This window comes from Atractosteus spatula, chromosome 2, assembly GCF_055471065.1.
Source record: "Atractosteus spatula isolate fAtrSpa1 chromosome 2, fAtrSpa1.hap1, whole genome shotgun sequence".
Taxonomy (NCBI): Eukaryota; Metazoa; Chordata; class Actinopteri; order Semionotiformes; family Lepisosteidae; genus Atractosteus; species Atractosteus spatula.
In genome coordinates, this window is record NC_142707.1 from 46174249 (window position 1) to 46201377 (window position 27129).

At 37.4% G+C, this 27129-nt stretch overlaps 1 protein-coding gene across 3 annotated transcripts in view; it reads right to left on the minus strand.

Moving 5' to 3' along the window:
* The window catches only part of wasf1 (WASP family member 1), a 74621-nt gene that overhangs the window by 12725 nt on the left and 34767 nt on the right, over positions 1-27129 (minus strand). For all 3 annotated transcript variants that reach the window (XM_088933523.1, XM_088933524.1, XM_088933525.1), the window contains exons 2-5: positions 21490-21650; positions 19356-19490; positions 6496-6649; positions 4134-4251 (exon numbers count right to left, since the gene is read on the minus strand). In XM_088933523.1, the coding sequence (XP_088789649.1) occupies positions 4134-4251; positions 6496-6649; positions 19356-19490; positions 21490-21622 (540 nt within the window). In that variant the 5' untranslated portion in view covers positions 21623-21650. The remainder of the gene's footprint in view (positions 1-4133; positions 4252-6495; positions 6650-19355; positions 19491-21489; positions 21651-27129) is intronic.

Sequence of the window (27129 nt, forward strand, 5' to 3'; positions counted from 1 at the left end):
ACGTACTTGAAAATCTTAAATAGCTGTGTAACTACTCAGTAATGCAGATTACTTACTTTTTTCTGGCTGACCATACGAGCACACTGGCAACATCAAGTGATGAGTACATTCTAGATAAAAAGCATGGACAATACCACTACGTTGTGTGCTGTTCTCAATGTCAAGTTCAAGACTACTTCTAACAATCTACATGTATCCTAAAATGCACAATTGTTTACAACATTTTGAGAGAATAACAAAATGTTTAACTTTTAAAAAGCATCAGATTTGCTTCAGCTGCTGAGATTGTCAAATTGAGGGCAATTGTTTTAGAATTGTAACAAATACGTCCTACATCATTTGATCAGATTTATTTATACCCAGTCTACTGAGGTCTTATCATAGCAATTAACACTCATTCCTTCAATAAACAGCTACCTCTTCTAACAGTAACTGGATTAGAGATGCACAACAAACGTTTTTTTCCTTAAACAGCTCATATTGTGCTTGACACTCCCATTGGGGCAAAAACAAAGAAGCTCTGATGCAAATGTCATATAGAACAAATCCAGAAGCAACTAACTGACCCAATTATTTCCTAAACAAGCAAATCACATCATTAGAAAAACCCAGACCATCTGTTACACTTCATACATTTATTATTAAAAGACTTGCTACCCTTCAATTACCAGCAAGCGTTTTAAACAGCAGTTAGTAATATGAAAAAAAAAAACAATTGTTAGGAATCTGAAACCAAGAAAAACACTGCAACACATTTATTACTTGAACATACACAGAATGAAAGGCATCTCTCTTCCGATAGATGTAAAAAAATGGCTGAAATAAGAGAACAAAACACTCATTCTAGATGTTTCCCCAATACAAAGAATTCCATGGCTTTGTATTCCAATACAAAGTCATATACTGTGCGTGCCCAGTCATATTTGTGAAAATGAATGTTACTTTCATCCAGAGGTATCTGGGGCTGGATAAACCCTGGAAAGCCACAGTGCAATTTCAAGGCATCAGTACACACACCAGTCTGCCATTGTTATGATGAAGAGATGGGCTGCACTGCTTATTCTGAAAGCAGCCATGTAAATTCAGCACAATGTCAACTAACTTTCAGACCAAGAGGCTCTGAATCCTGAAATCTGTCATAGAAATCACAGCACGAGCAAAAGATGATTCACGCCTCTGTCGATGTTAAGAATACCACTAGCTGAAATACGGAACTAATTATCACAATGGTTTTTTGAGATGCACTGGCTTCTGCAGTACATGCATAAATAAAAGCATGGAAACAAATATAGCATGGTAGAAAGGTAGTTTCTGAATGTTTGCCCCTTTTTTGGTGTGAAACATGTACATGTGCTTTTGTGTGTATTTATCCCCACCACTTCCGAAATCACTCTATGCACAGTACCTGGAGGAAACATGCTATCACTGCACAACATATTGCTGACCTGTAGTCTGTCCTTGGTCTTGAACAGCTCCTTCTCCAAAGTTATGACTATTGTTTTGTGTTTATTAGTATACACAAAAGAATCAAAGAATGCTAAAGACGTGAGAGTTGTCTACAATTATTAAATACATAATAAACCATTTTATTGGATTAACCTTGAATAAAGATTGCTTTATTATACTCTGCTGGAATTGTTACGCAAAGTTGAATTTATTTTCAGCTGTTGATTTTTCATTCTAATACTTAAATAAAACACCCAATGGAATTTCCCTGTCTGTTTTACCATTTATTAATTGCCCTGAGGAACTGAAATGCTGCTGTAGGCATGAAAACTGAAGAGACCATAGTATTGCTCGCACCAGTGATGTTAACAGCAGCTGCATAATCAGAGCAGCACGAACCCCAGATGTGTATTGTGAGCACAGATGCCAGCGAATCTACAGGGCACCATGGCCATATGGGGAGTCAGCTTTTACTGTCAAAAATCAGTGTGTTGCCATTTGACTTCTCAACAAAAAACTTGTCTAAAATGAGCTTCATTTAAAAGTGTGCCATAAAACCAAAGGGGAACAAATACACCTGTTCCGGTAGGTGCTGAATGTATTTTGACAAAAGATGTACTTTGACAAAAAAAAAAATCAATTTGTGGAAAAATGTGAAATGGTTCAGAAAAATTTGTACTAATAAAAATTAACGTTTAATAGTAAACATGCAGAATTCTGGATTCAAGAGTGGGTGACAATTGACAAATCATGTTCAAAATCTCTGAAACACAGCCCACGGTTTATGCTATTTGAAAGAAGCCAGATGTACACGACCTAAAACAAAACAAAAAAAACTCTTTACAGAACACCACGCTGAACTGTATCTTTTGGATTTAGGGATTTATGGTGCCTATTCAGTGTGCACCCCCACCTCGGTAGCTGTTGAACACTGTAAATTATGCACACCACAGGTGGCACATCATTTGAAGTCAAGAGTCACTCAAAACATCCTGTATTTATAATGGGATCTTACTTTCTTGAGTGATGAAGCCTTTCAAAGTTCACAGCAAGACGGGGGGATGGGGGGGTGGTAATACCAGTTTTATCCTGAAATTAAATGTTCACCAGCAGGCACACACGTATGCTTTACATGTCTTGCCTCTTCATACAGAGAGTGAAATCAAGTGCAGTGAGCATGGAATCCCTTTAGCCAACATACTACAATAGAACAGGCATAGGGGGTACAGGAGGATGTCTTATAAGGTCACAGTTTGGATGAAGTATCTTTGCCGTTTCAATGAATTCTGTATGTAGCTAAACTATTTTTCTCATTCCAACAGGATCTCCATTCTGTAATAATTAAAAGCAATTCAAAACGGTAATTAAGTCAAAATGACTATTTCCTTACAGAAAAGGTCAATCGAATCATCTGTGGTGTACAAGAATGCCGTTTATTAATGACCATCTATCCTGCTACATCTCTAGTGCAGATGGAGAACAAACTACGTAACATGATTTCAGTAAACTGAAATATCAGCGCTCGCCTTCCATCATGGCAGACTAATACTTCCAATTGTCTGTGCAATTTTGTATGCCTTTCAATGTTATTACTCTTGTATGACCTCTCTCTTTTCCTTGCCAACATTAGCATTTGCTATCATTTTCCTATGGTTATGCAAAGCGAAATGCACTATGTACTCCAAATCTGAAAAGGAATACACCAGAGGTGTAAGCAAAATGAAATTTAACATAGCAGAGTACTATTAGTAAAGGTTTTTCCCTAACAATGTTTTTTTATATAGCTAGAAAGACCAAGGTCAATTTCACTGTAACAGACTCAAGGCTATTATTATTATTGTGTCTACTGCATGACCTACTTTGGCTGACCTCCTTCATAAGAAATCAAGTTTTTTTAGGCAGTGTAGTTTCCTAGCTACCTATAATATATCTGTCCCATTTCTGTCCCCTACAGCTGCTTATCGTTGGTGCTTAGTGAGCAAGTGATGTGAACTTCAAGAAATTAAATTTAAAGCGGTAACGAACACCACACTTATTTATAGGAACTGATTTAGGGGCAGTACTTTTACTCCTCTGATAAGCCAAATGATAATTAAAACGTAAACTATCATGAAAATGTCTTTTTGACACAGTGGAGCATGTCAGACTCCATCTCACACTGTACTGAACTCTTCTCTCCCTTGAGCCATGTGGATCTCTGAAAATTGAGGTTTTACAGAGGTTTCACTGCTTATTATTAGGCATGTTTACAATCCTCTCCAGTAAGAAATGGTTATTAGTATAGAACACAATAAGTATTCCTGCTACCAATCATTAGATACACATGCTAAAATTAGTCAGAATTCCATCAATTGTAACACAGCAAAACATTTAAGAGGACAAAACTGAAAGCCTTTACTTAGGTGTAAATTATAATCCAATATTTCCTGTTACATACATTGCATGTTCCATACCAATGCTGGAAAACAACAGACCTTGAAGATCATCTTTGCTACAACCTCAAACTTTGCAGTTTACTTTATACTGTATATAGATACATCTTTAAAACGTCACAATTTTCAGAAAATTAGAAGCCAGTATTGCTCTGAAACAGAATTACATAAAATATCCAAAGGGAAAACATCAATGTTTACATAAAATCTCTAAGAATTATAAATTGAAGAAACACCTCATACAAAACGTCTTACCTTTTGTTTTCTCTTCTCTTTTCTCTTGTCCTCGGTGTCCTGTAGCATTTTCTCTCTCCACAGGTCAAAGAAATATGATGGATTTGTGTAGAACTTCAAACCTTCCTTCCCATCATCCCTGGGGAAAGTTATCATTAAAGACATTATTAATGAAGCCCTCAGAACAGGCACTCCGACAAGAAGCTAAAATAAACTATCTGGCATGAGGGATATTGATGGGCAGATACCAGCACTAACTCAGTTTAAAAGGTTGCTTTTAATGTTTTCACAACCTACAGTAAGGAAATAATTACCCCTAACAGGTTCCTTTTCACACTGAATAATTTGACAAATTACTATTTACAGTCATTTTAATGTCAAAGTACAAAACGGAGAAGAAGAATGAGATGGCGTTCACAGCTCATTTGGTAGCTGTCGTACAGCTGTTGTGATCATTATTAGTGAATTAGCAAACGGAGGACACCAGAATTAGTTGAGACAGTGTAAATGCGATCACTTTTTATACTTATAATAAATCTTATACATTTACATTTGATGTGAAACAAGTACGAAGTTATTCATACTTTCAGTCTTCTGTACATGTAATGCGAATAATATGTACTGTTTATTGTGATCATTTGGCACCTGTCCCCTTAAAATTGCGATATTACCCTGTGGTTGGGCGCTCCCCGTTCAAGCCGTAGCTGGAATTTTTTTTAGATCTCGTGTGTCCTTTCAGGTAGCTGCCTAAACCGTGTCGCAATGTATTGTGCATTCTGAAAAACTTATTACATACCCGAAACGTTCGAAATGTCTGGTATCAACGTTCATGTGTTACTCACTAGACACTCCTCGACATTGTGATTTACTAGTGGAACAGTGGATTGAGGATTGTGATTTTGCCACTGCAGCATCTTTGAGAAGTTATTTTTTCCCGTTAATTTTTTGTGGCCATTTTCGGATCCAATTTTTGTGAGGTGTTCTGCCTCCTGTTGAACGCAGGGGCAAATTTTTTTGTTGTGAGGCTGTCCCCCCCCTTAACCTTTGTTGGGGGCATAGCACCCTCACATTAACTAAAAAAAGGAATGTCAGCAGGCACTGATTTAACTTAAATACACCTTTTCACAAAGTAAAGATATTTTAAGCAGTGAAATTACTCCTACTTGGATCCAGAATCAAGGTGCTGTTCAGTTTTTTGTCCAAGATGTTTAGCCAACTGTGGGTAGTTTTTAATATTTTAAATTAAAAATGCAACACTGATATTTACAAAATGTGACAGACCAATACATAAAAGTCTAAGGGTTTCTTCCAGTAATGCCTGACTTTTATCAGAACAACCTACAAGAACACAGCGAGGACAGAATGTCTGCTTAAAATGCTCAGCATGGCCCTGGTATTACACATCCCAGCAACCAACTAAAATGGAAAGTAATTATCACTTCAGAGCCCCATGACAGGGGATTCAATTAGATTTCCTCCCACTGAGCATCTTATTCACACGATCGAATCATATTCAATTTTCAAAAGAAATTTAAAGATTAAAGAAACATCCTGACAACAGTATGCAAATTTGATGGAACCAACATACATAAACACAATGGCACATTTCCTGTGGTTAACCTTTTTGCTATTAATTTATCAGTTATTGGGGAAAAGACTGAACAAAACATTCTGCTGTCATAATTTAGTAATACAACAAATGAGTATTGGAACCAATAGCATTTGTCGGTTTCTAAAACCTTAGTATGTGATCAATCAGTCCAAGATGCATGCTAGTGTGCAGCTTATGTTCCATCAATTTGCAATCCAATTCCTTTCAGTCATCACAATTACTAGGAACAGTGGGCAGGGATGCAAATAACATTGTTATGGAATACTGATGCATTATATTCTAGTGGAAAGTGGAATGAGTAAAAATAAAGTACAGGTGACAAAGAAGAACAGATTTTTGTGATCCAGAAAACACAAAACACTAATATCTCTAGACATAAATTCAGAGAAGCCCTAAAACCTAAAAAAAAAGTCTATTGCAGGCAAGAAATGAACTGAAGCGACTGTTAGGTCTAAATATGCTCAAATAGTTTCTGGAGTTAGTGATTAAAAAGCTGTACAAGCCAATATGTGTTACAAAGTGTACCATTAACAGAGAATCAATTTTCCTTAAGCTCAAAAATAAGGTTTACTTGGCACCTAACCATTTCACTTCTATATTTGGGTTGCATTTCGTGGATGATGATTTTTACTTGTGAGAAACATTTCATCTCCTTTGTCTTTCCCATTACTGCTGTGGAAGCAGATGTGTAAGTGGAGTCCCGACATCCCAAAGAAAATAATGTGAAAAGGCTCTGAAGGAGAACGAAGCAGGTGGAGGTTCTGTGCTCACCTGTAAGGAGTCAGTATGTTGAGCGGAGGAGGCTGTTCACACAGATCGTAGGTCTCCTGTAAAGGAATGGGTAGTGTGCTACGATCAAACAGCTGCTGGTCCTGGGTGGTGGAACTACGAAAGGCCTTCCTCATGGTGATGTCCTGCAAGGAAACTGATAGGACACAAGGAAAATAAGCTTAGTCCTGAACCCAAGGAAACATGCAAAAATGAGAAAAGATGGCCAATCTCTCAAGCTCATTTTGTGCATCTTCTTTCCAATGGCTCGATCTGAGGCTTTGCAAGTCAATTTATAATGCGCGTAAAGTGTGGATGTGAAATAGCATCCGTTTCAAAGCCCGACAAGCTTCAAATACCTGATGTGCATCAGTCAGACAGCAATATTCAAAATACTTTTAGCTACCAAAGAGTTTTGTTTTTAGGCCCATAAATATGAACTCAAATGGAAAGAACATGTTAGGTACCTGTTAACTGTAAGATGAGATTTAACGTCTTGCACTTCATTTTCAGTCTATACAATCCCTCATCACGGATCATACCGCTGTTGTCAGTATCAGAATACCACAGTACATATCCCTATATAGCTAGGAAATAAGATTTTGGATTGATGGATTACTTTTATTTGTTGTTATGTTAAACTCTACATTTAAGTCCCACAACTGTATAGAAATATTGGATTAAGCATGCTAGAAGTAAAAAAACATTAATGGTGTGGTGACGAGCCGAAACAACTGCAGCTGTGGTGTGCAAGAAGAGCAGCTTAGATTCAAAACTCTGAGGGATGTTTTGTCTCAAAACAAATGCATAAACTTAAAACAGATATCCCTTGAAAGGGAATTTCCATTTCTTTCTGTTTAAGACCTCTTAAAGGTACTTTTCAGAAATAAAAATACTCAACGCTAGTGCCACCAAATATTTCAAAACTGGTATAAGAATGATCCTTTATTAATCGTAATAAGTAACATTTGAAAACAGATAAAAGCAACAACCTGAAGGCAGAAATGGTGAAATTAGCATCAGAGTTTAGTAGTAATGCATGAAGCCCTCACATTTTCATTACACTCAAAACAATCATCATAAAGTGAGTAATAAAAGGTGTAACCTGGAGCATTTAATTTTTTTAGATGCACAAGAACGCATCTAAAAATGATGAAAGATAGCCCATCTAAAAACTAATGTTACTGCTTTGCTGTCTCTTTATCCAGATGCATAATAATTAGAATGATTTGATACATCTTTCTACTGATATACTAATTTCATTGAAGCTATCAAAGGCCTTCCGGTCTTTGAAGTCTCTGGGATTTTTTTGTTGAGCAGTACAAATTATATAGACGATTACGAGTGCTGTGGCATTTCGCCAATGATCTGAAGTGCAACACCAGAAAGAAATAGCATCCATATAATCACAAACCCCACCAGTGCTGATATCTTGTCAAGCGAGTCTTCTGCTCTACACTTTTGTGTATTTTACAAACATGATTTGAAAAGGTGGTTGTTGCAATGAAGGGATCTTGTGCGTTTATACACCATCACATGTACAATTGCACAATCAAAGGCACAGATTTCAATGAAAAAATCATAGGAATCTGCATTGCTCCTGCCTCTTTTACCCATCTTAAGTGTTCAAAAAAATCACCAGAAATACCTTTAAAAAGATTCACCTTATTTTATTCCTCTTAAACAAGTGGTTTTCAAAATATTTTTAAAGGATGGCTTTTAACGTCTTACAGCTACTCCAATCTCCCAGTTTGAATAAAGATGAAGAGTTCATAATTGCATCTAATCAGAAGTGGACATTATACACATTTATTCACAATTAGAAACTTCTGACAATGTCTCAGGATATGTTTATTTTAATCACCTGAACTGGAAGTAATTGCCTTGAAGAAAATTCGACACAATAGAAGCAGAACTGTGCCAAAACTTTTTGGTACAAAGTCCAGAGATACACAGAGGCTACTTATTGTTACAGCAGAAACGACTCAGAAGGAATTAGACTGTCTTTACACACAGTGGAATTTTTCACATATTCCTCCGAAATCTGAGCTGCGAATCAGCCGCCATTCTTTTACACAGCCCTTTCTGGAGCCCCACATCACCCGTAGGAGGGATGGCAACACAGCTGTCACTAAAAATGCTGTAAGCTCACAGGTGCTCTACAAGCGGAGAACATAATAGTCAGCTCAAATTTTACTTAAACGTACACGTTTTACAGCATATAGTATGAGCATTGGCACACCTTATATTCAGTAATGACATTCCTACTGTGATGGCACAGTCAGATACTTGCAAGCAATCTGCTGTTTCTTTTTCTTAGTATTAGCTCATTATTTGCATTTATTGAATTTCCTGTTGGAGTCTGTTGGAGACACTGCTAACCGAAATAAGCCAATGTAATACTCATGTTAATTATAAAGGGGAAGCGTGTTCAATTACCTAAGTCATTTGATAAATTCCCATTTACAATAATGGCCTAGAAAGTACCTTCACAAAGCAGGGTATTTAATGGCACAAGCTGGATGAAAGATCTTGCTCAAAGATACAACATTAGCATCTCATCTGAGATTTTAACCCATAACACTCTGGCCAGGATACCTACTGTCCCACCTGCCATTTAACATGAAACAATAACTGAATACAGACGTGTAAATGGTGTACGTTACACCGCCAAGTTAATTTATCAACACCATTGCTCATTATTATGGACTCTCTTTTCTGTTTTTCATGCTTTGCCTGATGAAGATGATAACTTGTGACATTAAGCAGAACAGTGGACTCCTTTCTAATTTTCCATTCATTTCCACTACTTCATTCAATCAGGGAAAATGCAAGATGTAAGAACTAATTAACAGAAAAGTCTCTGCAGTGATCAGCAAGGAACATGACCGAAAAAAAATTCAGATCAAAATACCCATCCTGTTTAGATTATCAGCCCTGGTCCTGGAGGATCAGCCAACCAGTTTCAATTCAAGCCATACTCTAAATCTCCAGTGCAAATTGAGGACTTAAAGTAAACAGGCTTACATAAGCAAGCAATCAATTGTGTCTTTTGTCAGTCCTGAGTGTCAAAAATACCTGACTTCATATATATTATTCACAATAACTTCAAGATAAAGAACTTTACGCAGACTCTCATGAACTTTATTGCGACTATTTTAGGATTAAATAGATCTTACGATGGAGTGGTAAGCATTGCTGTCTCACAGTGCTTGTGTCCTAGCTTCAATTCTAGACCTGGGGTGCTATCTGCATGGAGTTTGTATGATGTCCCTGTGTTCCCGTAGGATTCTTCTGGGTGTTCTGGTTTCCACAAACAGTCAAAAGACATACTGGTAGGTAAATTAGCTTCTGGGAAAACCGACCCTGGTGAGAGAGTGTGTGCCTGTGTGTGCCTTCGATGGACTGGTGTCCCACCCAGAGCGTACCCTACCTTGTACCCATTGCTTTCTGAGATAGGCTCTGGTTCCCTCGCAAGCCCGAATTGGATGAAGTGGTTTGAAAACGGATGGATAGATCCTACTAGTTGATCAACATATGATGCACAGACACAGATGGAAATGACATTATTAAACTCCCACAAAAAGCAGACTGGCGAAGAACAAAATAACTTGTTACAATTCACCAGCACCGATTTCACCTATTTTTAACCACTATCTAGGCAAAAGATTTGGGCTGTGGGCATGGTACACAGGTTCATAAGACCAAACATCACACGCACTAGAATGTTCTACTTCCTTTCACTCCATTATGCTCACTGCCTATATGAAGAAGTGTCACAACAGTAACTGGTAAATTGTCATAAAAAAACTGCTACTGTTTCTTGTAAGTAGAGGAGGACTACTTCTTTTTCTGCAAAACTAAGTGTTTTCATGCTTCGGGAATTGCAGACAAACTTCTTAGTTCCCAGATCAAGATCCTTAAAGAAACCAGAACATATTAGGTCCTGAATGATTTATAATGAGTGGAAGCCATAATTGCAAAAAAAGAGCAATACGAAAATAAACAGCAATATTCTTCAGCAGTATTTAAAGTACAATATATCACTGTTGATACTGCACTAGTGATGTTAAAGGCAGTTATTACAACTACTCTATGAAGGGGGTAAAGTCAGTTCATTACCTTGAGCTGATATGTGTCCTAACAAATATTCTAACATTCTATTCTAACATTAAAAAAAAGAATTAGAGACCTTTAAGGCTTGAACCTAACTATTCCTCAGTCTAGAACCAATATTTGATAACACAATTTTATATACAATGCAGCAAGGACAGCAGGAAAACAGACCCTTGTGCTGTCACAGCATTCCGAGATCCCTGGATCATTTTTTAAATGTACCTGTATGTGAAGGATGATCCTTGGAGTAATATAATGGAAGCCATCAACTAGGCACTGTACCAGACATATTAGGGATGAAACTAATAAGTGACTGGAATATATCTTTTGTTTCAATAACTTTTTCCCCTTTAACATCTTTCCTAGATTTTTCTGAGACACAGATTCTATTAAGTGACCTGCTTAAGTGTCCTTGTAAACAGCATTTCACCCAGATCATTTTTTCAGGAAGACAGTGCAAAAAAAAAAAGATTCATAACAATGCATTTACTGTATTTCAACTATTGTATTTCTCCATCATACATATCAGGAAACTTCACGTTCATTCCTCATAGGACAGAGTATTCCTTTGAGGTTCATTACATAGAAATCTTAATGTCAGAACTGGCGCCACAACTTGGCAATTTAGCTATAAAAGGTAGGCATCACACAAAAGACATGTTTTGAAGACCACTGGGGTACATCAAAAGTTACCACCTTATCTGACATACTAGTCCCTTCTTTTGAAACTACCTGCCAACTGTAATCCCAAATGTCACACTTCTGCAGCTTTGATATGATTCTCTAAAATAAAAAACTTCACTCAATACTCAAAGCTCCAAACCCCTAATGGGTTGAAGAAGACCAACCGAGTCAATGAATGATCTGATGCAGTCAGAGATTATGAAGAATAAAAATCAGAAGACCGCATCATGTCCCCGGATCAGGAGAGAAGATCACTGCTCCAAAGCAAAACATTTATACATGACTAATTAAGCACCAAATTTGAATCAATTTAGTCTTAGTTGAAAATCGGGGATGTGCAGCTTGCTAGGACCATGTCTGCCCAGCAGTTTATTTACATATTGAAGATTTCAAGATTTTAATAATTCAGTACTCAGCTAAATGTCAGTTGGAACAGTAGCTATGTCAAGGCCGACAAAAAAAAATTAAACTATGAATTGTACTTAAAGACACAATTCTAAGAATCACAGGTAATGGAAAGAGCTATCAAATACCTGTTCTCTTTCAAGAGCTCGCCAGTTCAGCAGGATTATTAGGTCTCATGAAATTCTAACCTGTTTTAAATCTGTAAAAAGTTAAATGTAATTCAATTAAGAGAATATGCATTTCAATGAAAGCCAGAAGGTCTTGAGGGAACACTTGGTCTGTTTGAACAATACCTCAAGCCACCATGCCAGACACGCACAACAAATCCTCAACATCCGACTCGGCTAACGGATTAGGTATTGTGCATGGCGCAAACATATGGATCTACTAGTTCCCAGCCCCAACATCAGGAACATGTTTTTTTTTCCATTCTCACAAAGCAGTAAGAAAATCAACAGCAGAACCTGAATCTCTAGATTGGCCTTTCCCAAGTATTATTAATCCATTGAATCCTGGAGACATCATGCCCAAAGAACTTGCAAAAAATATTTTGATCTTTCACGCGGCTGTGTAACGGACAGTGGATGATACCTCACTTTTATAGTTTTCGAACAGAAGTCATGGAGCTTGGTATTTCTCTTCTGAGAAGAAAAGGTTGCGAGTGCACTCTCAGGTGAAAACCCGTTTGCTTTGCTGTTCCTGAACAGTTCAGGGAAGTAGCAGATTTAGTCTGGGTTGCCCTCTCTCATATGTTGTGGGAACATCTAAACTTCTTACATCATTTAAAAAATGAACGTCCACAATTTCGCCACCATGTTAAAAGTGCAAGGCCTAGATATTTTTTGTCAGCAATATTTTTTATTCATATTTTGACAAAGCTCATACCTTTATTAAACCAGAGAAGGTAAATTGAGAACATTCTTGTTTACAATGAGAATTGAGCATACACTTATACAACAGGCCATTTCAAGATTTAAAGGAGCAATTTGAGCAAAACACCTTGCTCTTGGCTACAGCAGCAGTCATGATGAGGACCCACAAACGTCCCAATTACAAATCCAGGGTCCTAATCGCTACTCCACACAGCTGCACAGCAAGGCAATAGCAAAAACACGGTCTGAAGTAATTATGACTGCACCCGACTCGCCAGTACTAAATCTGAAATGCTAGAGGTTATTTCTTTATAACCAGAATTAGATTAAAAATTTATTTAAAAAAAAACAATCTTTTAGTGTAAATATAGCATTTTTTGACAGGCCTTTCCGCCTAGTAACAACTCGATCAAAGAGACTACAAAAAAATAAGACCTGCCACCCTAAGAGTGTATAAAACAAAATGTTTCACCAAGTTAGACACCTTTTTTTAAGCATTCATGCACACTATCACCAAACATGCCAAGGCTCTACAGGGCAGCCAAAATGAAATCTCAACCAGAAAATACGAACTGTCAGCAGGCTGTCATAAAGAATGTCCATTTCTAACTATTCCCCGATATGCTGGAAATGCAGTAATTCAAACATTATGAAACTCTGCAGTGCTGTGAATGTTCATCTTCAGGAGGTCTCTTCAGATGTGCATTTGAATACAGAACAGGGAGATACAATCTTCCAGCTTTAGCTCATACTATTAGATTGGCCTAATTCTCAGTCTCTATTTTTGATCACCTTCTATAGAAGCTATGTACGTCGACAGGTGCGCAAGACTTCAGAGTCCTTTATATTGCCGGTATTCATTCACTGTACAATTCTACTTTGTCAAGCTCAGATGGTCCGCTAGAGAGCAAAATGCTAGAGGAATTTCCTTTCTTCGATTTTTGCATATGATCTAGTGCATTTAAAAAACTGGACTTATAAGACTTATGGATATAAGAGCGCTTCCTCCTTGTCAATGGTCAGTCACTGTTAGTGCAGGTCATTGGAGATGCATTTTTTAACCCTCCTTGCGATTTCAGCTACAAAACCAAGTCCACGTTCTTCTAAGTGTTATGCTTGGCAAATGACAAAAGATTTTGTTAATGGTAATGTTCAAAGATTAATAAATGTATTTTATTACACCGAACAGAAGGGCGACAGACAAATGTCTTTGAAATGCACAAAACTGGCAGAAGAACAGTGTAAGAATTGGTGCCCAGAAACCTCAAAGGAATAAATTTAAGATTTTCCCCATCAAGAAATTGGGTAGAAAGTCTGGTTTATTATACCACAAATCCACTCGAGCTAGCTGAAATTCTGAACAACTGGGTAAAGTCTGTCATTTCTCCAGATCCCCAATACATTTTATTTTGTGCTATTTACAGTTAAAAAATAATTACAGAAGGATTATTGTTCTTCAAAAACAGAATTTTGCCTATAGCTTTTCCTATAATTCATGGCTTTTTACTGCTGAGTTGCATGTTCATTAAATCATTGAACTTCAGTACGCGTTAAAAAAAGCAAGATTTGCAATGGGCGAAGAGCATGCTTGTCCGTCAACCGGTGCCGAGGTGCTGGTGACATGTTCAAATGACTGAGCTGGGAGAGCCAGCCTATATTTATTGTGTTGCAGCTTGTGGCTATGAGCCCAGACAGGGACCCCACACAAAGGGCTATTCCCAATCAGGTGGGTAGAACAACAAATAACTGCCCATTTTAAGTCTACAAATCCACAAATGAAGGCCTTGAGCCCAGTAAAAGACATTATGGATGACCCAATGTGCAATGATCAGTCACAATACTATATTTTAGATTTAGACTTTTTAGATTGATTTTGTCAAGGTCAAACATATTACTTGAGAATACAATATAAAAGTTCAGAATAAACTGATTTTCTGTTTATCAAGGTACTTTACAAAAAGTTGATTTTTTTTTATATTTCCCTATTGCTGGGTCAGTCTTTAATGCAGATCCCTTTACCAACTGCAAAAAAGGTGCCCAAAAATAATTTCATAAATGTTCCTTTAGTATTTTTTCCAAGAAGTTTTAATTGGATTTTTTGTTGTAAAAAGTTAATAGCAGTGTAAAACTAGGAACAACGTGCATTAATTTATAATAGCCATCTTCAGCTAAACGGAAAATTAAAAGCCATTTCATAAAACCTTTCAAAATGTCAAAAAAATAAAGCCTGCTGGGTTTTTGGCTGGCAAAGTCTACAATCATTATTATAACAGGACATTTAAGTGATATAATATGGTCATTAAATATAGGATATGGGCCATTAGTTTTGTTGGGAAGAATATTATATCTTGACAGAGCTAAAATAGTATTCGGCTAGGATAAAAGAAAAAGCTATCCATCGGGCTCTGCAAAGAAATGTTAAAAGCCTGAAGGACATCATTATAGCAGCTTCTGCAATGAACAAGCAAAAAGCTTTTCAAGGACATGTCCCTTGGACACAGGTCAGGGCTTATGAATATATAAATGTAAAATGATAGAATCAAAAGGATTCGATTGATCACACTAATTCATCAACATGTCGCCCGATACTTCTAAAAATTACTGCTTGAGCAATAAAGCCCGTCTTTGCCCAATACTCCCTTTTCAGCCTCTCGATGACCGTTCAAGTAATTGACTGTTCAGACCCTCAAAACAAAAACCTCATAGAGCCTGCAATCACACACTCCCTGCCTTCTGGCCTCTACCCACATTAATCTCGGGAACAAAGAATCCATTACATTTTATAGGTGTGAGATGGTGTTTCTGGAATTGAAAAGGAGTCTGAGATCTGCCACCTTCTCAGGCCAGTTTAGAAATACAGCGAATGTTACCATAGGATTGAAATGTGTAAGCACTCTTGTTTTTACTTGAAGGTATTGTATGTTGGAAAATCTAAAATAAAAGGTGATGTTGGCAGTGATCAGAGATGCTTATTCTAAAACAAGATCAAGTTTCTTCAAGGAATAAGTACTCCAAATTTGGAGTACTCCACATCACAGCTCCTGGAGGACTCTTATCTCAAAGTAATGGTCTGAAGAACTACACACTTTCACCACAAGGTGTAGAGCATCATTAAAAATACAGGAGTTTCAAGACAGTTAATACAACATTGATATTTTGTGACTTTTGTGGCACCATAAGATTTTTCATCTTTCATTGCAACCTAAATGTAGAAAATACAAGCAAATGCACTGAATACTTAATGACAATTCCCATACTCTTGTGCTTGCGCAGATAAGACAAATGCAACAATTCTGTTAAGCATGCACAAGTTTAAAGCAATGCAAATGTCTTGACCCCATCTTTTCAACCCTATTTCATGTTTCACCGACAAGTGGAAAGCTTGCCTTATGTTCTTTAGTTTTGTTATACTTAAAGCACTGCCACATCATGTTTTGCTGTTGTCATGTCAAACATAAGTCTGATATTAAACTCGCTAAACAAGATCCAAACAGAAGATCCTTCACTTAGCAAAAGTGGCTTTGTAGTGTAAAACTAGGATTAAAATACTTGCTTTGTTGTCAAAGAAATTGTAAATTCACTGTTTATATAGTAAGAGGTAGGTGTATTTAGAAAAAAAACCCTCCCTATCCTGAATATTATTGCCATGAACAAAACTTAAGTGCTGTCTCCCATTAACTCCTCACTGTTTTAGCAGTGAAATATTTTTTGGTGTCAAACAAAATGGCAGTTTGTTGAAGATCACATTCCAAGCAATATTTCAATTAACACCATTCACATAAGCCTACAACTTGCATGCAAAAGTAACAGTGAACTATCAGAAACATTAGAAAAAATAAAGCAATGTTTATTTCTTGGCAAAGGTTTTTTTTTTTTTGTTTTCAACTTGGATATGCATTTAGAATATTTCAGAGCAACACAGAGATACACACTGGGGTTTAAGGGAGTGTCCTACACAGACAGGCTGAAGGAATTGTGCTATTTTTCTCTTGAACAGAGGATAAAGGCACCCAATTCAAGTATTCAAAAATACTCAAAGGCACTGACAAAATCCCAGTGGGCTTCTTCAAAATAAACTGTAAAATATGAACCAGAGGACACAAATGGAAGCTTCATGGAAGTTCATTTAAAACTGACAACAGGAGGCACTCCTGGACTCCAAGGGTTCTGGGATTTGCTTTTGAAGTTTCCAAACTAAACGTTGGTTGGATGAGAATTTGAATGATTTAAAAGTGGTGTCTTTAATTGGGGTCAATAAGGAGAATCATTTAAAAGGAAAACATAATTGTAAAGTTATCCTTTACAATTGTTTGATGTCAACCAGTACTGCTTAAAACAAAGGTCTTAAGTGGCAAGTGCAAAATTTCACCTGCCTCTGTTTCAAATCATATATTTTTCAAAGAGTCATTTACAGTCTGAATTAAACTTCATTCCATGCAGGTTTTTAGAAAAACACCTTATATAGAACTGGAATATTGATTAAGTGTTTGGTTTAATTGATCACTTGTGACACTTGTTAGGCTGTGATGCCTAACCAGTAAATCGCTTCCTCAGTGAGAGCTGATTGGGATGAAGAGGATGTAAGTGATGTCCCACTTATCAAGAGAACAATGCTTCTATGCCTACGTCCTCTTTGGCGATAAATCACGTTAGTCACGCCATGCTTAAATATGAACTACGTTTATCACCCTACAAGGTAAATTTATGTGCATTGTCAAAGCTGAAAACTTGTGGTGCACACAAGTATAGTGCACTGACCAAGGTGGACTGCTAATGAGCTTGCTTTACATGCACTGCAAAATAACCGGATAAGATAATAAGATATCAAGACCCATGACTTTCACGGACAGGTGGTAAAACCATATGGAATTCTACCAGGAGTGATTTGCATTTTCTACCCAATTTTCATTCCATAACTTGAATTTTAAAATCCTAAAAGAAAAGAAGCATAAGCTTAATATCTCATAAGGATGTATGTTGTCCCCAAACCTGCTAACAAAGCATATCAACACCGCCCAAAAAAGCCATCCTTAACCCTATTTATTCTATTTTTCAAAAAGCAGAAACAGTTTTAAAAATAGATGGATAGCTTCTTCCAAAAATACCTGGGGAGCCTAGTGTGTTCCTCTCACTAGTATAACAAGACTGTTGCCATGGCAACTGAACAGGGTAATGTAAAATATCTTATTTAAAGAAAAGCGTTACAGACTTTTTTGCTTGTGTAAATTACTTGATCAGAACCCAAACATGATAATGTAATATGACCCCAAATAAAAAACTTTATGCCCATCAGTTTAAACAAGTCCATTACGTCACACCATACAAAAAAGAACAAGGTAAAATCACAAATACTTAAAAATGAAAACAAAAAACAAGCTTCATGTTAAATTGTAATTCAACACAGCATGGCCACATGATACGTTACCTGATGACAAACAATGGACACCTCACTACAACTACCTGCTCCAGCAGGAGCTGCTTTTAAAGATACTCTCATAGCACCCTAATGAAAAGTACATGCACAGGCTGATACTGCCCACGGTTTTTACACGGACAACATGAAAACTCGGGTAAACTACAACTAGTTTATTTGGGAGATGCTTTTAACCAAATTAACTTACATTTGCACCCATTTATACAACTGGGTATTTTACCAGAGTCCAGAACTCTAACCACTGTCTCACCGCTGCCATGGCAATAACACGCCAGTGTCAAAAGCTGTACTACTAACCACTTATCTGTAATTACTCTACCAGAGGAGTTATTAAAATATATAAAAATTTAATATTCTCACTGGAAAAGACAAGAAGTTATTTTTTCCACTGGAAAATGCTACAGATCTTAAAAGATGTCTAGAAGAGTGTATGACCATTTTGATCCCCTTTCCTTTCACACAACTTTTCCAAAAATGCCTTTATTAAAACATGCTTTGTCTGAAACAGCCATTGAAGTGCGAAACGACATTACCACTTTAAAGTGGTGAGCATCGAAGGAGTTACTCTGTGCATGGATAATTTTAAAATAATAAAGAACTCAAATTTTGGACATTGATTGATTTGTGTCTTTTTGATCGATACTTACTGACCACGGCACACATGAATGACACCTTCTTAGCGAGTTTAGAAAAACACCTTAGCATGAGGGAGGTCGGAGCACGAGATTGAGGTGATTTAACTTGTTGAATGTTGAGCCTGGCATCAAAGAAAAAGCAGGAATATGCCAGGAGGCTGGAGTAGGTCACCCGCAGTAGAGCCCTCTTTACCAAGGTTTTGTGTAGACCACCTTGACGCAAGGTCATATAGGATACTCTAATTCTTGTGCACAGAAGACCAAGTGATAGGGAATTCTAAGTGTCACAGACTGAGCAGAAATTGGATTTGACCACTAGTGTGCTGTACAATTCGCTTGCCTTCAGTCATTGCATCCACGAGACCCCAATTTTTCCCTCCCAGGAGGAGACATGATATTCCAGCTGGATAATGCAAACCACTAAAGATCACATTCCACTCTTATCAAGAGTGGGGACGTTAATCCCGACGCCCTGGCTGATCCCACTCTGGATATAAAGAATTCTGGCCTCCTTAAAGCCTCCCTTTAATTTAACTGGTGAAACCAGCTTTTCACTTCTCCATGTGCTGTGTAGTGTTGTGGGGTAGTTTCTGGACCTAAGTGGGTCCCCTCGTCCTAATCCTTTGGGATTAACAGCAATATGCAATTCCAAGCATCCGTGAAACAGCAAGACAACTTCTTGGTACTAGTCTTAAATGGACTGTTTAGGACACTTACGCTCCTCCTCCTTGGGGTCCAACTGGGTGACACTGATGGAAAGGCGGTCTACGCGCTCCTGCAGGGAGTTCACCCGGAAGGAGAACGAGTGTGCTTCATTGAACAACTCCCCAAACAAATCCTCTGCATACTTGCCTAAAGAACAGAAAAAGACACAGAATTCAAATGAACCAATTGTCTGAGTGAGGCAATTTCACGACTAACTGATCCAAGGTTACAAAGCTCCCCACAAGGTTGTGACCACCAAATATATGGATCCTTCCCAATGAGCCAGACATACTTTTTTATTGAAAGATGTAGTACTAGAGCATCGTGAACCACTGGACAAATCAATGAACATCAGTTCTAAAAGAACCACAAGAAGTCTTTGTGGTGTAGAAATCGGGACTAGCCATTTGATTTTTCCTGTCTTGAAGTTTTTAGTTCTCTCAAACAGCATGATTAAAGAGGCTAATAGGCTAATTAAAGATGCTGCTGCAAGAGAAGTATAAACAGGGTAGTAATTAGATCAAGCATAGATGTCCTCTTGTAGGAAAGCTGTGCTCTAATGAGACCAAATAAGACAGAAACACAGCCTTCTCCCCAAATGGCTGATACTTCACTCTTTATACTGCAGGGATTTTTAAACTCAATTCCTAGATGGCCCAGTGTCTTATGGTTTTTGTTCCAACACACAATTAACCTAATTAATCTCTTAGTTACATCTTGAGGCCTTTTACAGTTGATTACTCAAAACATTCACTTCATTACAGGTACAGTTAACTACATAAGAACTTGGAGCCTGGTGAGAAATATTACAATTCCGCAAATAATTACAGCAATTATGAAAGTGTTCACCCAGATCAACAACAAAAAAACACTAGGCTTTGATAATATTGAGATGGAAAAGAAAAATGAATGCAGGGTCATTTACATTTAAAGTAGTCCCACCTGTGGAAGCTTTGACCATCTGTATAGTAATTCTTAATTTTACATACTACCAATTCTGTGGGTTTACCATGTTATTTTAGGCTTTAGGTGTCTGCATTTAGAACAGTCCTTTCCATTGTATATGTTCAGTACATAATATAACAATATTGGGATTTCAGCATTTTGCAGCATGATGTTATTTGGTTATAGCTTATTATGCAAGTGTTAAGTTATATTTAGACTAAGCAACTAATCATGAAACAACCCTTCAAAACAGTTCAAAGAAAACAAAAAGTCCTTGCTCCGAACCCTAGCATTCCTATAAACAACCACAAACCTTAAACACTTTATCAGCATTTTTCTTGAACAAAACTCTTGAATGTGTTTCAAAGCAGCCTGAGATTTCACTGTAGAAATGTACACAACTTTTAATATTTGGCTTTGCCTTCTGCTTTTGGGGGGGGGGGGGGGGGCAGATCTAGACCATGAGAATATTTTAAGCAATCTCTTGTATCTCCAAGTACACACATGGGGTACTACATCACTTAGCAGGGTTTTATGAATATGACAAACATTATGAAAAAGGTTTGATTACAGTTCTTTTGTGCATTAGGTCCTGGGAATTAGAAAAACATTATCGTGCTGTGTATGACTAACACTACTGACCACAGGAAATTGTCTTATGTAAATTATAGGGTACCAGGTAAGACTGCACTTAACTAGATGTGTATCTGGTTTTGCACCTTTCAGCTTTCCCAAATTCATAATTTCAGGAGTATATTATGTCCCGGAACAAAAAACTGTACATTTTAACTTGGGTGTAAAGCCCAAATCAAATATTAAAAAAATGAAATTTGTCAAGCCTAATTAGACTGCCTAAATATAAAAACCAAGCAGTAATGACCAACAACATGAAAACCATGGTCAGGTTTTCTGTGCGCAGGATACCGTGACATGAAATGGGAAAATAGGCTGCTGCAATACAAACACCTCTTGTTCAACCTTTAGAGTAAAGTGACCTGTTAGAGCTGTGGCAGAATTCATAAATGATTTTGATTTGCACATGGCCACATGTATAATCAGGAGTGTACTTATTACCACTGTCTTTTTTTTTAAAGCTGCATGACAGTAACATAATTGACAATGGTACTGCCCCGTTAAAATCCTAGCAAGAGAACAGGCCAGGAGATGGATCAATGGGAAAATAATAAACATTCACACTTACTCAGGCTGCTGAGCTGCCGTATAATATTTGACAAGGAGACGTTGGTCACGCATTCCAGCTCGTTCTTAATGCCTTTAGGCAACACTGTGTGACACAGGTGCCTGGGCTCAATGTTCCTCTTCACCAACGGCATTCTGGGATCAGTCTAAAGGCCGAAGCACCTAGAAAGAGAGAGAGAGCTTTGAGAAACTCGGTGCACAGCACTCAGACAGCTTTGGAATCCTTTGGGATGACAAATATTCACAAATGCAAGAAATTATTAGTCTCCTTCTTCACCTTCCCCCTGCCTAATTCTCACACACACGTGAATATTTTCTGCCTCGCTGTCTTGATCATCATCTTGTAAATGTTTGTTCAGGCATGACAGTCACATTAAATGTGTAATGTTCTTATTTTAAGCCACGTCATTAACTTACAATGCAGCAAGACATTTCATTCTTCACAAGCGATAATCAACACACTGGAGATGGCCTATTTAAAAAGTAGTTCAGGTGGGTAGCTGCGTCAGCATGCGTAGGCTGCAAAGGAACAAGTAATAGGTTTATTCCATGCTGAAAAAAAGAAGAAAGAGAACACAACGTTTCGGCCATGGAGCCCTACACCTGAAGAAGGCTCCACGGCCGAAACGTTGTGTTCTCTTTCTTCTTTTTTTCAGCATGGAATAAACCTATTACTTGTTCCTATTTAAAAAGTAGCCAATTAATCAAGTTCAAATTAGATTATACATGTAGAGAAACCACAGTTATCGTGGTGTTACTACAGACGCCACTCAAATGCTTTGCAATGAACTATGTACTTTTATGGTTTTACTGCAGTATAATATTTCATTGGATTTTATACTTTTCTGAAAACTAAGCTTTCAGCAATTTGCGCAAAAAACATGGCCTGCATATTCTTATTTCTACAGTGGAAAAAAAAATCAGGACATCTTATGAGCATCAAAAAATAAAAATAATAATAAACTTTATTTTATGTAGCGCCTTTAAAGGCGGCTTCTCAAAGCGCTTTACAGGATGACAACAACAATAAATAAGAATACACAAGATAAAACACAATTACAATATAGAGAGGAGACCGTGGATGGTGGTATTAAGAAAAGCAGAGGGGTGAAGAATGGAACCAGTTAAGTAAAGGCTTTTCTGAAGAAGAGGGTTTTGAGTCTGAATTTGAAGGAGTTTAGAGAAGGTGACTCTCTGATATCCTTAGGGAGAGAGTTCCAGAGCTTGGGGGCATAACAGGAGAAGGCCCTGTCACCCATACAATGTAGGTGAGCTTGGGGGACAGTAAGGAGAGCAGAATTAGAAGAGCGAAGGTTGTGAGGTGGGGAGTAGGGCGATAAAAGTTCAAACAGGTACTGAGGTGCCAAGCCATGCAGAGCCTTATAGGTGAGCATAAGGATTTTAAAGTCTACACGGAATTTGACCAGAAGCCAGTGCAAGGACTCCAGGATAGGAGTAATGTGAACACTTGCACTAGACCTGGTCAGGATTCCGGCTGCTGAATTTTGGACATACTGCAGTTTGTTCAGAGTAGATTTAGATACTCCAGCGAGTAGAGCATTACAGTAGTCAATTCGAGAGAACACAAATGTGTTGATCAGCTTTTCAGCCACAGTTAATGATAGCATAGGGCGTAGTCTAGTGATATTTCTAAGGTGAAAAAAAGATGTTTTGACAGTATGCTGCACATGTGGGTCGAATGTTAAGCCAGAAAAATGGTATTGCATTTTACATTGGTAGCCCTTACAATGAAAAGCAGACCCCAACTAGAAATATTAATCCAATTAAGAACAGACTAGAGCAAACTCCGTGCTGGCTTTATGGTTGAACTGCAAAGTTATGTTCAGAAAACGAAAATAGTTTAAAAAACTATTACTGCGATTGTGCATCAAGTGCATACACATTAAAAAACAAGGTGCTCAGCTCACTACCAAAAATACAAGTTTGAGTACTCAGTCAGTCTACATGCTGTCATTTCATGTAAAACATTTTATCCGGACCTTATATGTTATTTTAAATGAGTAGGCTGAAATCCAGAATGACGGTGTATAACCAGGATACAAAAAAGCCTTTGGCCATTCCCTGAAGGTTTCCAGTAATGGTCAGAAAACAAGACTGTTTCCGTTTAATTTCAAATGTATTCTAGTTTCTAATTCAACGACTCATTTTATACCTCGCTGTGCATCTTGGTCTTCTGGATCTGTTCGTGTTTCTTTGTATATGGAAAAGACAACTGCGTTATCAAAATGCATTAAGTACATGACCTTGATTTGGATTAATTTAGAAACCATTATATATCATTAAGACATGATAGTAGGCATACCCTTGACTTGAACAGGTTAAAATCATAGGAGACCGCTATTGTATCTCTAAAGAAATACTCAGTTTAAACGTTTGAAATTACATTGTTTTACAACCTTAATCAAAACAGAAGATATTTAATACATTTGTGAGGCATTTTAATGTTGCTGCTGGGGAGCTAATGCTGTGCATGGTTGTCCATCATCTCTCTGCGCATGTATATGGGAGAGAAAACCGTCAGAGGCAAATCTAGTGCGTGGAATATAGAACATGTTAGAAGTGCAACAGACCAGGAAAGACCCCTCACACTTCTAGCTGGATTTTACAGTGCGAATACGAGCAAGCCATCTAATTCAGCAGCAAGCTCGGAGCTTTTACATTTCACAGAGGATTTCACAAACTTGAAAGAATGAGATGGACACCTGCTAAAAAAAAATCACTTTGTATTTTCTTATAAAGAGCACCTTAAAATTCAAATGAATAATCCTTGTAAGGAAGGTGTAAAAAAATGACAGAACTTTCCTCAAACATCATGCATGTCTGAAATAACCTGCAATGGTATTGAAGCTTGAAAGGAATATTCATTTACATTAGGTACGGAATACACCCGTCACTTGGCAAACATGTCTGCACAGTTAATACTGCTGTGCTCGATTTAGGATCAAGGTACAGGAAATGCTAAAAAAACATTTATACTTTTAATTACGAATGGGGGGGGGGGGGGGGGAATCCAGCTTTCAATCAAGCAATGGGCACAAGGCAAGAAACACTCTGGATCGCCACTGCAGCATAGTGCTTGATTATTGAAAACCTCATGTTGCCACTTGTTAGGCACACTGGCCTGGCTAAATTCCACTTCAGGTTTGCACAGCCTGGGTCTCCCTAAATTTCTGATCAAATTCAACTTGTGAAGTATTTCTCAAGCCACCCAACCTGCAGTGTAGAGGGGCTGTTGGCTGCTGCACATCACCCAGATGGGTGCTGCACTGCAGTGAAAAATGAAATAGCTTGCCTCCCAGGGACAAAGCACTTCTGAATGAAGCGCACTGGATAAATACAACCTGTTATTTTGGAGTAAGCAAAGGAAGAAGTCTCAACTTAAAATTGTGCGTATTATTAAACAAGGAAAAGCTAACACATAGAAAGGCTATATACCTTAAGGTATACACCTATATCTAACTGAAAAGATGATCGAAATGCGACTGCAGCCTAGCAAGGGATGAGCGAGGAAGCAAGTTCAGAGAGGAAAGGTTTGTCAAGTCTTTCACCAGTTTTTTTTTTTACACTGATTAGAAATTTAAAAACAAGGTTCATACTATTCCAAAAAAATTTTGCCACAAATCACAGAAGATAAAAATTGTTTGCAGTATCAAAACTCACAACCGAAGAGACATTTTTTACCTATATACTGAAATTGTCAACTGCTTTCCTGCCTTTTCACCTAACTGCAATAAGCGTTTCTGACACTGAGCTTCTTCTGCATTCTAAATTGGTCAATTTGGAAAATTCTGTACTACTATGTTAAACTCAGGCTTTAATTTATCTCCGAGATCGTTTCTATTTTCCTCACATCTTTGAAATGCTATCAGGTTGAAGTCACTTCAATTATAATGGGAGTTTATTTAACGGGTCATAACCTTCAACAAATCAATAACCTACTCAATTTAGGTTGCAGAGTTCAGAGACGTGTCTATTGATCAATGAGGATTTTTACATTCTTTCTATTAATGAACAATTACTTGCATCTGATTACAACGGTGTCAGATCTCAAATTGTCATGACTCTGTGCACAACTCAAGAACTTCACTTTCTGCTACAGATTAAATCAGATTATGAAGTGAAAAACATTCCTAACAGAACCAAATGTGACTGCATCATCACTTCAAAAGCAATATCTGGACTCCAAAGATTATTTGGTACATTACCCTCTACAGAATACAAATGTAGGGGCAGTACTTCTCATAGATAGCAGTGAGGTGGAGACCATTCATTCAAATATAATACAGCCTACAGTGCATTTCCAATATGTCAAAATGCTATACTACTGTTTTAATGGAGAAACTACAGAGAAAAAGATTTCAGATCCAGTACCAAAATTAATATGAGGGGCCATCAGAAAGATATGCAAATTAGTGCAGTTTTCCAAGTTTATCACAGTACAGTATTCTCCACTCCTTGTTTTGCATACATTTGTTTGATTCTCCACACATTTGAACAAATCAGTAGTCAAGAGCAGCCTACTGTAATACAACAAAATTAAACTGAAGACAATTTTCAGATTCTTAACACAGGTTTACAGCTATAATGCATGCTATAAACCTAAAAAGTAATGGCATGAAGTCTAGAAAAATGCACTGTGGTACTGTATGTAAAGTATCCTTCTTATTAAAGGAGAAATATGCAGTTTTAATTTCTGATTTGAACTGTCAGATGGAGCAAAACAATTTTAGTGATCAGATCACACCAGTCTCCTAGGTTTTAGGGAACTTAATATGACTTCAGCAATATCCACAGGACCTCTTCAAATGAGCACCACTTCTAGCTATTTCCCCTACCCAGAAACTAGGAAAACAGAAGGCAAAGGCATATATGAATCCTGTAATGAAAAATTAAATCCAGCGTGAATGTCAGTTGTAGTATTTTTTACAATATGTGCGTATAATGATTACCAGAAGAGAAATAATGAGGCAGTCTCACAAGATTCGCGTCTTGTTTTTTTCACTTTAACCATGTAGTAAATTCACAATTTTTACATATAAATGAAGAGGTCTGGGTGTTATTTTTGATTTTTTGCTGACTCCAGTCTTATGTTGCAGTTCAGTAAACTCATCTAATTAAGAACTGACAAGCACTACAATCTCTTAAGGACCGAAGAAAAAAAAATCAAGGATTTCAGTACTAACTGACAGACTATTTCCTTTCCAACTCTGACTAATACTTGGTTATACCTTATATAACAATGTCAATTTGTTATCCACTGTTTTAAAAATGCAATATTAATCATATCACTGCCCATTGCGTTGCAAATATATTGCTCCAATGATTAAAGTCATAAGTCAGCATTCAGAGGAGATGAAAAATCCATGAAGCATGTTTACATTGTTCTGTAAATACATATACAGTATAACCCATTCCACAAATATATAATGTACAGTACATAAGCAGAAGTGTCTTTTTTAGTGTAGAGTTTTAATTTAATAAGGGCCTAGCCAGAAAGTCAGGATCTAAACCTCAATCGAAAGGTTGTGGCAGGACCTGAAGTGAGCCGTTCATGCCATGTAGCCCTCAAGTGTCACAAAGCTGAAGGATTTAAAAAAAAAAATCCTCAGCACTGATGCGA